The sequence below is a fragment of the Convolutriloba macropyga genome, chromosome 2, assembly GCF_964194025.1.
Source record: "Convolutriloba macropyga chromosome 2, txConMacr16.3, whole genome shotgun sequence".
NCBI lineage: Eukaryota > Metazoa > Xenacoelomorpha > Acoela > Convolutidae > Convolutriloba > Convolutriloba macropyga.
In genome coordinates this window covers 73,759,284-73,771,726 of record NC_134469.1, presented here as the reverse complement: position 1 = coordinate 73,771,726, position 12,443 = coordinate 73,759,284, and the positions used below count along the sequence as shown (strand labels likewise).

The window sequence follows — 12,443 nt, the reverse complement described above, 5'->3', positions numbered from 1 at the left end:
TTCTTTTGATTTTTTTGTTTTTACAAATAAAAATCACCAACATTTTAAAAAAAAATTAACAAATTTTATCAAAATTGGCGAAGTTTTATTCAATAATTCCGGAAAAAGTGAATAAAATCTCGCCGGAATTCAGACTATTTTCTCAAAATTTAAACCTCGATAACTCCATTTAAAAAACGAAAGTTTAAAAAATATTTTTAATTCCATATTCTACGCTGGACAAGCTTTTTAGTGATACCAGTCTCAACTCTCTACGATGAATATATCGATCGGCCAAAATTGACTGAACAAAAAAACCCGTTTGAATATATAGTTCCTTCCCCCCTCAAGAGGGGTCGGAACAATCAAAAGTCGATTGATTCAAAACTTGAATGTTTTTTTTACTCTCCTATCAGTTCACATCATAACACAATTGCAATGCTAACAAACGTGCATCTCAACGATAACCATTACCAGGAAAAAGTGATGCTTGATAAATCAAGTGATCGTAAAATTAAAAGCTTGGAAAGACTGAATAGAATTGATAGGGATGTTTGGCACACGACTTCAGATGCAAAACATATGTATAAACGTTTTCTACGAAGTAATGAAGTTCTTCAAAATAATGATATAAAATTTGTTATTTTGTATTGAAACTAACACGTCAATCGTCTTTGTTTAAAACACTCCATTGTAGAAGTTGCCTTGAGAGATTATCGTAAAATGCTGCGCCTAGATGCTTTTGAAAACAATTGCAAGAAAGAAAAACATCTAGGAGAGTTTTTTAAATCCTTTTTTCAATTCCGAATTATACATTGTTATTTCACTTTCGAAAATTCAATTAAATTACATTATCCATTGAAATTTAAGTAAAATTTTATTGGAAGTTTAAATGTTTCCTCAGAGATATGCAGACAGAAACTCTGCAGGCGGTGAAGCGTCATAATTACCAATACAAAACAAATGTCTCCCTAGCATTCTAAAAAGTTAAAAAACGAACTCATTATTCTGTTGCTCTTTGTTCTGCGCCTGTTATTTACCACTCATAGGGAAACACTAGTCTGATTAAAGTGGGACAAAAAAACGAGGACGCAAAATAGATTTTACAGAGATTTGATTTGAAGCTGTAGTATTGGTAATTTTCTCTCCTACCACCCCGAGTACGTTACGAGGCCAATTATGAAAAACATGCTATTAAAATATAAAATCCGATTAGATCAAATAGTAAGCCAGAATATTTTTCGGCATCATTAGTTATGGACTATCGGCCACCGTCGCTCTCAGAAAGCATGGAGAGGCATGATATATATTCTATTAAACAGTTATGAACTAATTTATAAGTAAAATCATTTTTCAGGAGATGGCCAGAGCATCACATATAACCGAGAAGTGAAGAGCCAAGAATTTCCTACTTGGGATTGCTGCGCTCTTCTGTTCCAGTTTTGTATCCATCAGCCCAGGAGAACATTTTGGGCACCTCTTCATTCTCATTCATGAACCTAAACAACGACATTTACATCAAAATTTGCTCGTTTTGAAGATTGTTTTAAAAAACATAAATAGCCAGTTTGTTTTCAAGGTTGTTTTAAAACGCGAAAATAGTCAGATTGTCTTCAAAGAAGTTTATTTAATATCAATTTGTTTTCAATTTCAAAAACTCGAATTCAATGCTTGGGTCAGTATTTGCTATCGTTTTTAAAAAAGTGTCTTTAAATCTTAACAAAAATCACTCCAAATTGAAACTCTGTTTGATATTTTGACGGAATGCAATTTTTCGTGGTCTTGCCTCTGGATTTGGTTACCTCAAAAAACCATTTGAAACTTTCAGAGACATGAATTCGAAGCAAAACTTTAAAATTATTTTTTAAGTACGCCCACTGTATTGACAATTAAAGCGTCCAAAACAGTGTAAAAAATTACTTACTCATATGCGAGTTATTCTGATATCACAGGAAAAATTTTCCATCAAAAACCAATTCATGAAAATCCTTGAACTTTTTTGAACGTGTATGTTGCTGATACATTTATCACTAACTCGAGAGTATTTGACAGCGTATTTGGAATATACACTAAAAATCGTGAAAAATTGTAATTTTTGTAAAATTACCTAAAAATGTAATGCTTGTAAAGCAGTTAAATTCCATTACAAAACCAAAACGAAACTTCAGAGCTATAAAATCTGAGTGCTTCTACTGAAACTCATTTTTGCGGTTAGTATCTTTTGTGGGAAAAAATAGTTTTCAAATCTTACATATCATAGCACATCCAGATCGCTTTCACTGAGTATTAGTCTTATATTGTATATATTGAGGCCAAGCTTATTAAATGAAAACTTTTGTGACAACAAAAAATCCAATGCTCTTTTGATCACAGCCCGATCGAGTGTTAACGCTCGACAATATATTTAGTAACTGTTTAGAACATGAATATCATACTTGAAGAGCAACGCAAACTCAAACTCAAACTCTAGCTCACAATCATACAAACAGTATTGCCAAGTATACACTAATTGCGAAAATCATTCTCTATTTCAACGAACGAAACTTAAATGAAGTATGTGATACCGAATTTGACAAACCAATTTCAGTGAACTCTGTGATAATCATACCAATTCGGAAAGCGCGGGGCACCATATAAAGGATATCGAACAACAAACTCATAGAAGTCAAATGTATTGTCTACAAAAATTTTTAACCAATAAAAGGTGCAACTCAACTTTTACATGTTCTAATACGCGACCAGCAGCGTGAAAAGAGCTAACAAACATACCAAAAAAATTTTGAGACTGATTAAGTTTGTCTTATAGAAATGATATACTGTGCGTATTGGACCCCAATGATTTTTCTTTTAAACTTAACTTTGATTTTTTATTCATATGAACAAAGTTTTTAGCTAAGAAAAATCTGGCCGAAGTACAGATTCACTTTCATTTACTGGCTTAAACGAGCCTTAACCTAGTTTCACATTGGTGTTATCGAGGTTATTTGAAGACTAGTATTGAGTAATTTCTGCGAATTTTGGAAAAACATCAAAACTTTTGCGTTACTTAATTAATCTGGTTAATTAAGGTTGCACTGATTAGTCGAACAATGAGAACTGAATTTCGAGACAATTTGAGTTCTCGGTTCCTTTTTTGAGTTGTTAGCAAAAACAGCAAGCAGAGAGCAGCCGTTACAGGTAAACTATGTTTGAAATTGAAATCAAAAGTCCTCATAAATCGCATTATCTTTGATCTTATCCAAGCTATTGAAACTTGTTGCTTGTCAGAAAATAAAGAATGAAAACTATCTTTAAGATTTCTTTTTACAGGAAGATTGGCAACGGGAAATAAAATCAAGACCTCTATGATGAAAAATATTAGACAAACGTTTGTGAATATCTTCACTCACGAGCTCGGTTAAATCAGTATTAGTTTTGAACTTAGAATTGAAGTATATGACTACCAACAAGGGGAATTATTTTTTTCTGTAAAATCGTCGCAGTGGATAAAGTTGGCCGGCATGCAGGTGACTGTCGCGGTCGCATGAAATGAATGTGACTGTGTTTACAGACATGACTGAAAGCGCAACTAATACCAACATCATATACAACCTCCAGATAGAGTGACTTCTTATTCTTTAAAATTAATCAATCTCCTTATCATATTTCAGAAGGCGGGTTACAACATATAGAGCGGCTGCGAATCAAACATTTGATCTCTACGGCAAACGTTATCGAGCGATGGAAATGGAAATTTTTTGTTATACTTGCGGTCATTTTTGGTGGGTTTTCTTGGATCTCAAAGACGTTGTTGCTGCACATTAAAAATGATTTACCAGTGGACGTTAGAAGTTATGAGTCAAAGGGCTCTCCTTCGTGTTTGACAATTCAGCGCAATCACTTTCTCTATTATTTTTTGCAGCTCAGCAACATCGCTGCGTGCTTCCGCTTTAAAGCACACGGTGAACGTTGTACGGTTATTTATTTGCATTTGTACAAAAGAGCAGAGGGAACGAATTTGAAATTATATCCGCTAATTTTTAAAGAAAAAATTGCTGAACTTTAGACTTTTTTCTTTTTCTTTGTGTTTGAGTGGTGACGGTAGACATATGTCGGTGTGCATATCTATGTTGAATTCAACGACTTATAGTAAAAAAAAACGGAATTCAAAAAACGGAATTCAACGGAATTCAAAAACTTCCTAAAAGTCTTGCTCTGTTTTCTATTTTATTTCAAAATTATATGACATAAAATTTTCTTGAATTGAAGGATCAATGAATACCTCTAATAGCCCTGAAAATCGCAAGTTTATTTTTTCTATTGAGTGACAATGATAATATTTACGGCATCAGCACAACTTTTTTATGTCAAAATTTTTCTTCAAATTTGAAACGAAACTTGATCATTTTAAAAACTGTTTAACTTCTGTTCCTATTTTTTGTGTGTATGATTAATATCGTCAATTTTTTGTAGTCCATCAGAACTATGTTCAAATTTCCATTTCAAAGACCTGCAATAGAAGCAATGTGTGTTTAAAATAATCATTGAAAATTTCTTCATTAAATTTCCTTCACTAGTTAAGGATGAAGTGAACAAAAGGAAACTGAAATCAGCGGATTGATCACAAAAACTGAAAGCCTTCTCGAAAAATACGAAGTTCAAATATCCTTCTACACTTGGTTGGGTTTCTAATAACCAACTCACAACTCTGCGAGATAAATATATTGATCGGCCAAAATTGACTGAACAAAAAAAAGCTAGTTGAACAATAAGTGGGATCAGTACAACAACAAATTGACCAACTTACTGTTCCAGAACGTCTTCAACAAACTCGTCATAATTTGGCAGAAGTCTCTGGACATCTTCCAGGATGATTTTATTTTGTTCATCCGTTATTTTCATATTCTCGTGAGTAGTCATGTCACCCATCTGCTGCATTTACTCTATATCTGAAATTCAACAGCAAAAGAACATTAGAAAATCCCTCGATCCGCGCTTTGAGACTTCGTAATATGAATTTCTGAAAAATTAATTAATTGATGCTATAGCTGAACTTTGTTTTTCCTTTAAAGAAATTTGAGAATTGTTTATTAGTTCAAAAAATTTGGTTTAAGTTTTTTTTCCAAATGATGTCTTCTTAAAGATTTTTGTGCAATTAATCTATTTTTAATCGCAACTAACTAGAATACAATTCACAAGTTAATAGTTTCACCCTTCATTGAAACAAAAATCTACGGTTTCAAAGCATTTTACCGATCACTGTTTTTATTTTTTCTGTTTAAATATTCTTATTTGCACTACACTTATAGAGAAAAAAGCAATTTCAGCTCATCCATTTATTGATTTTTTGCATTTAATGATTGGTTCACTTTGGAAAAAGGATGGCGTTTCATTTCAATCAAAACAAGGAAACTTAAAAAAATATTATATAAATTGCATTTTAATAAATGAATTCAATGACAAACTGTACAACACAAACAGATCGTCAAATTGACAAAGGGGTTTGATTACACAGGAAAAACAATATCATTTAATTTAAACAGAAACAACAGAACAAAAGATGCTTTTATCAGGAATTGTTTTGTTAACACTGTCCATGATCTTATTTTACTATCGACTATAAAACGAGCAGTCTCGTTAATATGTGTTCGCACATGATGTTCCGACCCGCGCTCAACCACATTTTTGACATAACTGTCAACCAAATGAAGAGATAACCAAAAATAGATCTTTGAGCTTAAAAAAACCGTTGCACAAACTACTAAACAAATTACATAAAACCATGCCCCATTAAAGCACTCACGAGATCTCACACACTCAAAAAGACTACGGGAAAAAATAAACAATAAGAAAAAACATTTTTTACGGCAAAATTTCAACATCTAATATTATAAGCACCTCGTTACAACGTCAAAACACAATCAGGAAAAAAACCATAACAACACAAAATTACTTTTTCGTTACAACAAAGCAGTTGGGACTTCATATTAATGAGACCAAGAAAAAATGACGGAAAGAAGCAACAATGAGTCGAAATTGAAAAATCAACTAATATTTTTTAAGCCAAATATATACAAGCGTCTTAAAAACCATTAGCTTTTAACCAAAAAAAAACTTAATAATTTTAACTAGATCATTACGAGACCAATAGAATCCGTCGCTGGTTAAACTAAGCGACAGAAACAGACTAAAGATAGAAAAAATTGAAAAAACTAAAAACAATTTGCGAAAAGACAAATTATTGAAGCCCTTAAAATCTTTCGCTGTTGTCTGATTATTCTGTTTTTTATTTCAAATTTTAGTTCAACTATTTCAGCTAAAACTATACTGAAATATTAAATTTGTTCACTTGGGCCTCAATTCAAAATCATTGTGATCTGTTATTACACGAATGTACCTAAAGAAGAGAAAAAAGAACACAAAAAGGAACTAAAAAATATTTATGAAAATGCCTAGTGTTCAACAAACAAAACATCATTACGACGTAATATCAATAGCCACTTTTAAATTCGAACTAAAAAGTAGAGGACGGGGCCTCTCTATACCGAGAAGTAAATTCAAGTTGACAAAAAACTTAGAAGTATAAAATAGTTTTGAAAAAACAGAAAAAACTAAAACTACGAAAAAACGTTTGAAAACAGATAATATCATAAAAAATCATAAACTTTAAGCCGATTTGATATAAATTTTCTGCATTGAGTAAATTTTTTTGTTCAACATTAAGGACCTTAAATGAGCTTATGAGACCTCTAATCTTTTTGCGGCTACATAAAAAAAGCAGGCAAAACAGCGAATTGAAAAAAAATATAGAGAAAAGTGTCGAAGACATTAAGAAATTAGCTATTTATTAGAAAATTTTTCATTTTCAAATAATTTTTCAACAACAATGGATATGTTATTTATTACAATTTGACTCCAAGAAAACAACAAAAATAAACAAATATATGAGAACCACGAATTTTTTGAGAAAACGTTGTATCACAGCCAAAAAATTCAACAGCTTGCAACGGAAATTAACTCAACTAAAAAATAAGTTACAATACGTTATGCTTCGATAAGAAAGCAAAATTTTGTGTCATTTTTAAACCATCAATATGTTATCACAAAAAGTCATATGACTCTGAAAACGACAACAAATACAGGCAAGAACCAAAAAAATCTGAAGAAAAGGGGAGAAGACATTGTCGGAGCCACTAAACACCAAAACCAAAAGTTTTTCGCTGCAAATTTTATCTATGATCTATAAAAGTCTCCTCTATGCCAATGGGAACTGGCAATAATAGGATAATGTGATAAGAGCTCAAAAAGATCCAAAATTATGAAAAAATATCAAAAATTAAAAAGGAAAACTATGAAAAGTCGTGGCACCGAAGTAATAAAGACCATAATTAGAACATAAAAGCTATAAAAGGTGTTAATTTTGTTTCTATTAGATAGGCGCGTCCTGTAAATTTGTGAGGTGCGTCCTGTCAAGCGTCCTGTCAATTTGTGAGACTGATTTACAGCTCAAAGAAACAAGTTTAAGTTCAGTTAATGTTCACAAGAAATTTTTTTTTCAAAAAACTTTTTTTAAAGTCTTAACCGCTATTAGCTGTCCATTCAAATCACTACATAAATTCGCTATCTACTTGTTAGGAAACCTATTGCACTTTTATTCAACGAGTCCAAGTCATAGGACTTAAAGATTTTATTAAAATCTCAAAAAGAAAATCAGAAATTTCAAAAAAAAAACGAAAACTCAGATTCGGAGCCATAAAAAAGAGCAAATCCTTAAAAACGAAATAATTGATCAATGTTCATCAATTGAATGTAAATGAGACTTAATTTTAAATTATCAGCTCTCAAAAATTGCCTCAAATGGTTTTTAAATTATCAGCTCTCAAATAGAAATCGAATTTTTTTAGCAGTAATCTTCCCTATGAGAAAAAACTTTATTTTTAAATGGCTTTCTGTCTGTTAAAAACACAAGATTGTTTCATTTGCAGCATAAAATCTAAATTTGAATTAACAATTTAAGGAAAAAAATCTCACTTTAAACCTCGATTACTCAAAAAACACAAAATTCAAAAAAATCTTTTTACTTCCGAACTTTACGCTGGACGAGCTTTTTAATAATACCGCTCATTCTTCTCTACGATGAATATATCGATTGGTCAAAATTGTCTGAACAAAAAACGCATTTTAGTATATAGTTTCTCTTCCCACAAGTGGGGTCGGAACTATAACCAAACGGGTGATCTCAAGACCACTGCGTGACAGGTTTTAGATCAAACTAGGAGAATTGGGACTATATAAACCTTCAAATCTCAAGAACAATTTTTATCAGTTAACCCAATTTTTTTTCTTAAACTGTTTCTGCTATCATCTTTGATATTGCAATTCATAGAATTTGAATTGCCTTGGGGTGCTGTCTTTTTTTAAGATCTGTTCACACATTTTCAGTAGTGATTTTGGAGTAGTGATTTTGGTCACGCCGAAACAGGAAGAGGAGCAAAAAAAGCAAGTTCTTTTGCGGCGTGAAATTTTTAGCTCTATTTTTAAATTAGAGTGAGAATACGGTTTATGAAAAAAAATCGCTTTCACGGTAGTGGTTTATGTTCACATGCGGCAATTTTACTTTGACTTTTTACTGTTTTTTTGTTTTTTGGATCCGATTTTCTTCTGAATGGTTTTCCCAATTCAGTCATAGTCCGTTCCTGGTCTAGCTTTTTGTTTAGTCAATGAAAATTCTTTGAATTGTACGTCAATACTTGTTCTGCTATGTTTTTTGATTCTCATTAATGCCACACCGAACACCTTTGCCATCACATTAGCTCAAAAAATTTGACTTTGCGCTAAAACTTAACGAAAAGCTTGAAAGTTTAAACGATGTTTCATTCTCGTTTTATCCGTTTTCACAGAAAAGATGATTAAACCGCTTTAATCTCGTTGATATGATGAGACTAGAGTTGGCTTGAATCTGCCTCTGATCTGAATATCCCAGACCGACGCAATCACCTACCAGAAAAAATCGTGCCCATTATCCAGAGTTTTGAAGACTCTTCCAACCCTTATAATTTGAGCACGCATTCTTGAAGATGGTAGGATCAGAGGTCTCATTTTATTTACCTAAATTAAATTAAAATTAATTGTACGTACCTGGTCACGTATGTGGAACCGTTTGAACCATACAGGTTTATCTTAGTGCAGTTTATGTCTAGTTCAAACTAGTCTCAATTTTGATCAACAATAAAAATAATTTTAATATTTTTCTAAAATATAACGCACCTCAGATAGCGCTTGCTGGCTTTTAGAATAGTAGTTTATATGCTCAGCAACTGTTCTGTATTTGCCAGTAGTTCGAACAATTTTATCAAATCTCGATCAACTTTTCTGAGCCGTTTTTAATGTTATTAAACACAATTATTGAACACGATAAAATAATGTTATAATTTTGTGGCCTTCGTTTTACTGTATATTCTGCGTTAATTATTTTGGTTTGTTAATATAACCTCATTGATAGCAAGCGCACCTTTTAGAAAAGTTTTAATGTAATTGTGTGCACATTATAAGCAGAGAATTCAACCTATACTTTGCACTGACAAGAACTGTAGAACGAAAAAAAAAACTTAAAATAAAGAATGGTCAAACTGCAAAAGTGCCACAAAATTGATAACTTGAGCAATTAAACAGAAAATTTTTTTGGACCGAAGCATTTAACAATGGAAGTATATAAGTTCGTTCCTGCGTAATCACAGGGGTAATCACAGCAGTAGCATGTTCTCAGCTGTCCTTTTCTATGATTCCCCAGACCTCAGACTTCATTTTGTGGGCATGAATGCTCTTTTTTGATGACTAGAAGGAAGAGGGAAGAGATGAGAGAGGAGGGGAGGGGAAGGGAAAGGGTGTTGATTTCAGTTACTGCACCCAGATATTGTCAAAGCCAAAATTGGAAACCATCAAGGGAACGTGTCCAAGCCTTCAAGTTTCTCAAAGTATCTCAATTCCTGCAGCCGGACGATCTCACATTTTGAATTTTAAAGCCAACCTTAGATCGTTTTGTGGACAGTACTGATATTACAAAATGGCATACACTGACAGAATTTAACACTGTCAGTGGATTTAACAGAGCGTGAAAAATGCCATTCTACAATCTTTTATTCTCAATTGAATTGCTTTATTCAAAGGAACATTGTGTAGAACACACTTACATGTTTAATGGATAATTTAATGCACAACTGTCCCTGTCCCATATATAAGGTTTATTTATGTAGTCAAAGACAATTTTTTCTGACTTTGCCACTGTTAGTTCAAAATCTTAATTGCGGTAAAAGCAAATATAGCGCTTTTTTGATTAGGAGCAAATTTGCCTGTAGCCAATCAATGAATTTCCAATTTTTTAATCAGGCGTCTATTAATCAATCATTTTGAATTTTATTATAGTGCCTTTCAATTTTTTGAGACAAGTGTAAATAATTTGTTCTCTGATAGACATGAACAAACAGCTCGTTTTCAATATAACACCATTAAATATATATATATATATATATATATATATATATATTCATAAGTAAATTTTCCTTCTGACCTAACCAAAGAGGAGATTTTGATGCCAAAAAAGAACTAATTATATAAAACATACATCAAAAGCATATTGAGTGAGAAGAATCTGATTACGCAATTTGTGGAATCTAATAACGTAAATTGTAGAATCTGATTACGCAAATTGTGGAATTCAATTAATCAAATTGCGAAATCTAATTAATCAAATCATCTAACCTAATTACGTATGCATTTCGATACGCTTACACTAATCAATCAGTGTAATCACTAAACCGCGTTGGTGGACGAGACTTAATCTCCTCAGCATATTTCATTCCAAGCCAATTTAGCGAACAAAACTGTTTTCCACAAAACTAATGTATTAAGATTGCGCGTGAAATCCGTTTGACAAATCGGTCATTTATGCACCATTTGGGTGTCTACTGACCCCTAATGAAAATTACTGGCAGCATGCGAGTTATTGTATTATTGAATAAAATTGACCGATATAACCAATTAGGTAAATAAGCGAAAATTAATGAAAATCTCGATCCCTGTAATCAAATAAGCAATTTACATCTTGTCTCCAAAATGACTTTGATCAAATTGTCAAAGCCAACACTAGTTTTCAATGATTTCGCAAGCTAAAATTAATTCTGATCATTCATTGTTGTTATAATTATATTGGGCTGCATGTTTTTTTAGCAGACTTCTTCAATTTTGTTTTCAGATACATGTTCTGCTCTATCTCCCAGTACTTTTTAGGTTTTTTATAAAAATTTGATTTTCTAGAATTTTCATTTTATGAGTTTTATATTAACAGCTTTTCATTGTCGTAACAAAAACGGGAACTGTGAGTGAAAAACGATGTTTTCAAATAGGTAAATTGTAACAAGCCCACGAAATTATAGCCCCCATTATGGTATGCATGCCCTGATTGTGGGGGGTTGTAAATTATCTGATCACTCAGCTTGGGGGGGGGGGGGGTGGGGCTATAATGGGAAGGATACCAATAATTTCTTTTTGATTCTTAGATATAGTTCAATGATTTAATCTTTAAAAACGCTTAGTAACTATGTAAAATTGCATTTGAATGACAATCAATTATAGCGAAGAGCATGAAATTTCTTTTTTCGTTCAGTCTGTTGCCCCTTTTTTGAGAAATAATGGTACAGTGGATCTTAAATTCTTGCAATTTACTATCTGGTCTCTCGTTTTCTACAAAGATGGAGTTGTTGTATCAGATAAGAATGTTTTTGCGGTTTATCATGAATGACTTCATTATCTACTTCTGGGTCTATTCTGTTTGCCCCTGTGCTATTTTTTACACAGTAACGTAAATTTGTAACAAAATCACACTTAAAGAACACGGGGGGCCAAAACCGAATAGAGCCCTAATAGCACGTTACTAAATAAAAAATTGCACGTGCGCCTGGGGGCGTAGAAGATTAGAAGATATAAGCCAGCTAAGCTGGGGGGGGGGGGGCACAACAGAAAAGATCCCAAAATCCTTTGGACAATACAGAAAAAAATCACGGCAGGATTATCATGATTACTGTGTTGTTTGTTTTGCGCAGTTCAGCAATAAATGAGCTTGAACACGAGTTTATTTGAAAAATGTTCTAAATTTTTTTAAAAAATGTCATTGAAAAACTTTTTTAATAAACACTGAAATTGCGTGATGGAAACAATGGCAAATCCAACTTCAAAAACCGCAAAACTAATCCGCTTTATTGCTGTTTTCTTCGCGTCTGAAATGCAGTAATAAGATAAATAAGTTTCTCAGTGAGGTAAAAAAAAGTTCAAATCAGCGAAAGACAGTCTTTTCCCTTACCACTTTGTTTTCTATTTCAAGCGTTACCGGCTTCTTCTGAGTCGCAACTTTATTACGCGGGTCTTTCTCTTGTTTTTCCTGGGTCTTGCCGGGAAACTTTCCGGGAACTTATTAAGATTTCCGGGAATCG

The 12,443-nt window shown here is 32.5% G+C and overlaps 2 protein-coding genes across 3 annotated transcripts in view; one reads left to right on the top strand and one right to left on the bottom strand.

The window, feature by feature from the left end:
• The window catches only part of LOC142335448 (uncharacterized), a 33,925-nt gene extending 24,598 nt beyond the window's left edge, over positions 1–9,327 (bottom strand). Inside the window, exons 1-3 of one of the 2 annotated variants that reach the window (XM_075383946.1) lie at positions 9,097–9,327; positions 4,766–4,907; positions 1,392–1,478 (exon numbers count right to left, since the gene is read on the bottom strand). In XM_075383946.1, the coding sequence (XP_075240061.1) occupies positions 1,392–1,478; positions 4,766–4,896 (218 nt within the window). In that variant the 5' untranslated portion in view covers positions 4,897–4,907; positions 9,097–9,327. The remainder of the gene's footprint in view (positions 1–1,391; positions 1,479–4,765; positions 4,908–9,096) is intronic. The other variant, XM_075383947.1, reaches the window with a different exon arrangement.
• Positions 1–12,443, top strand: part of LOC142334693 (pyridoxal-dependent decarboxylase domain-containing protein 1-like) — a 454,496-nt gene that overhangs the window by 337,970 nt on the left and 104,083 nt on the right. The window lies entirely within an intron of this gene.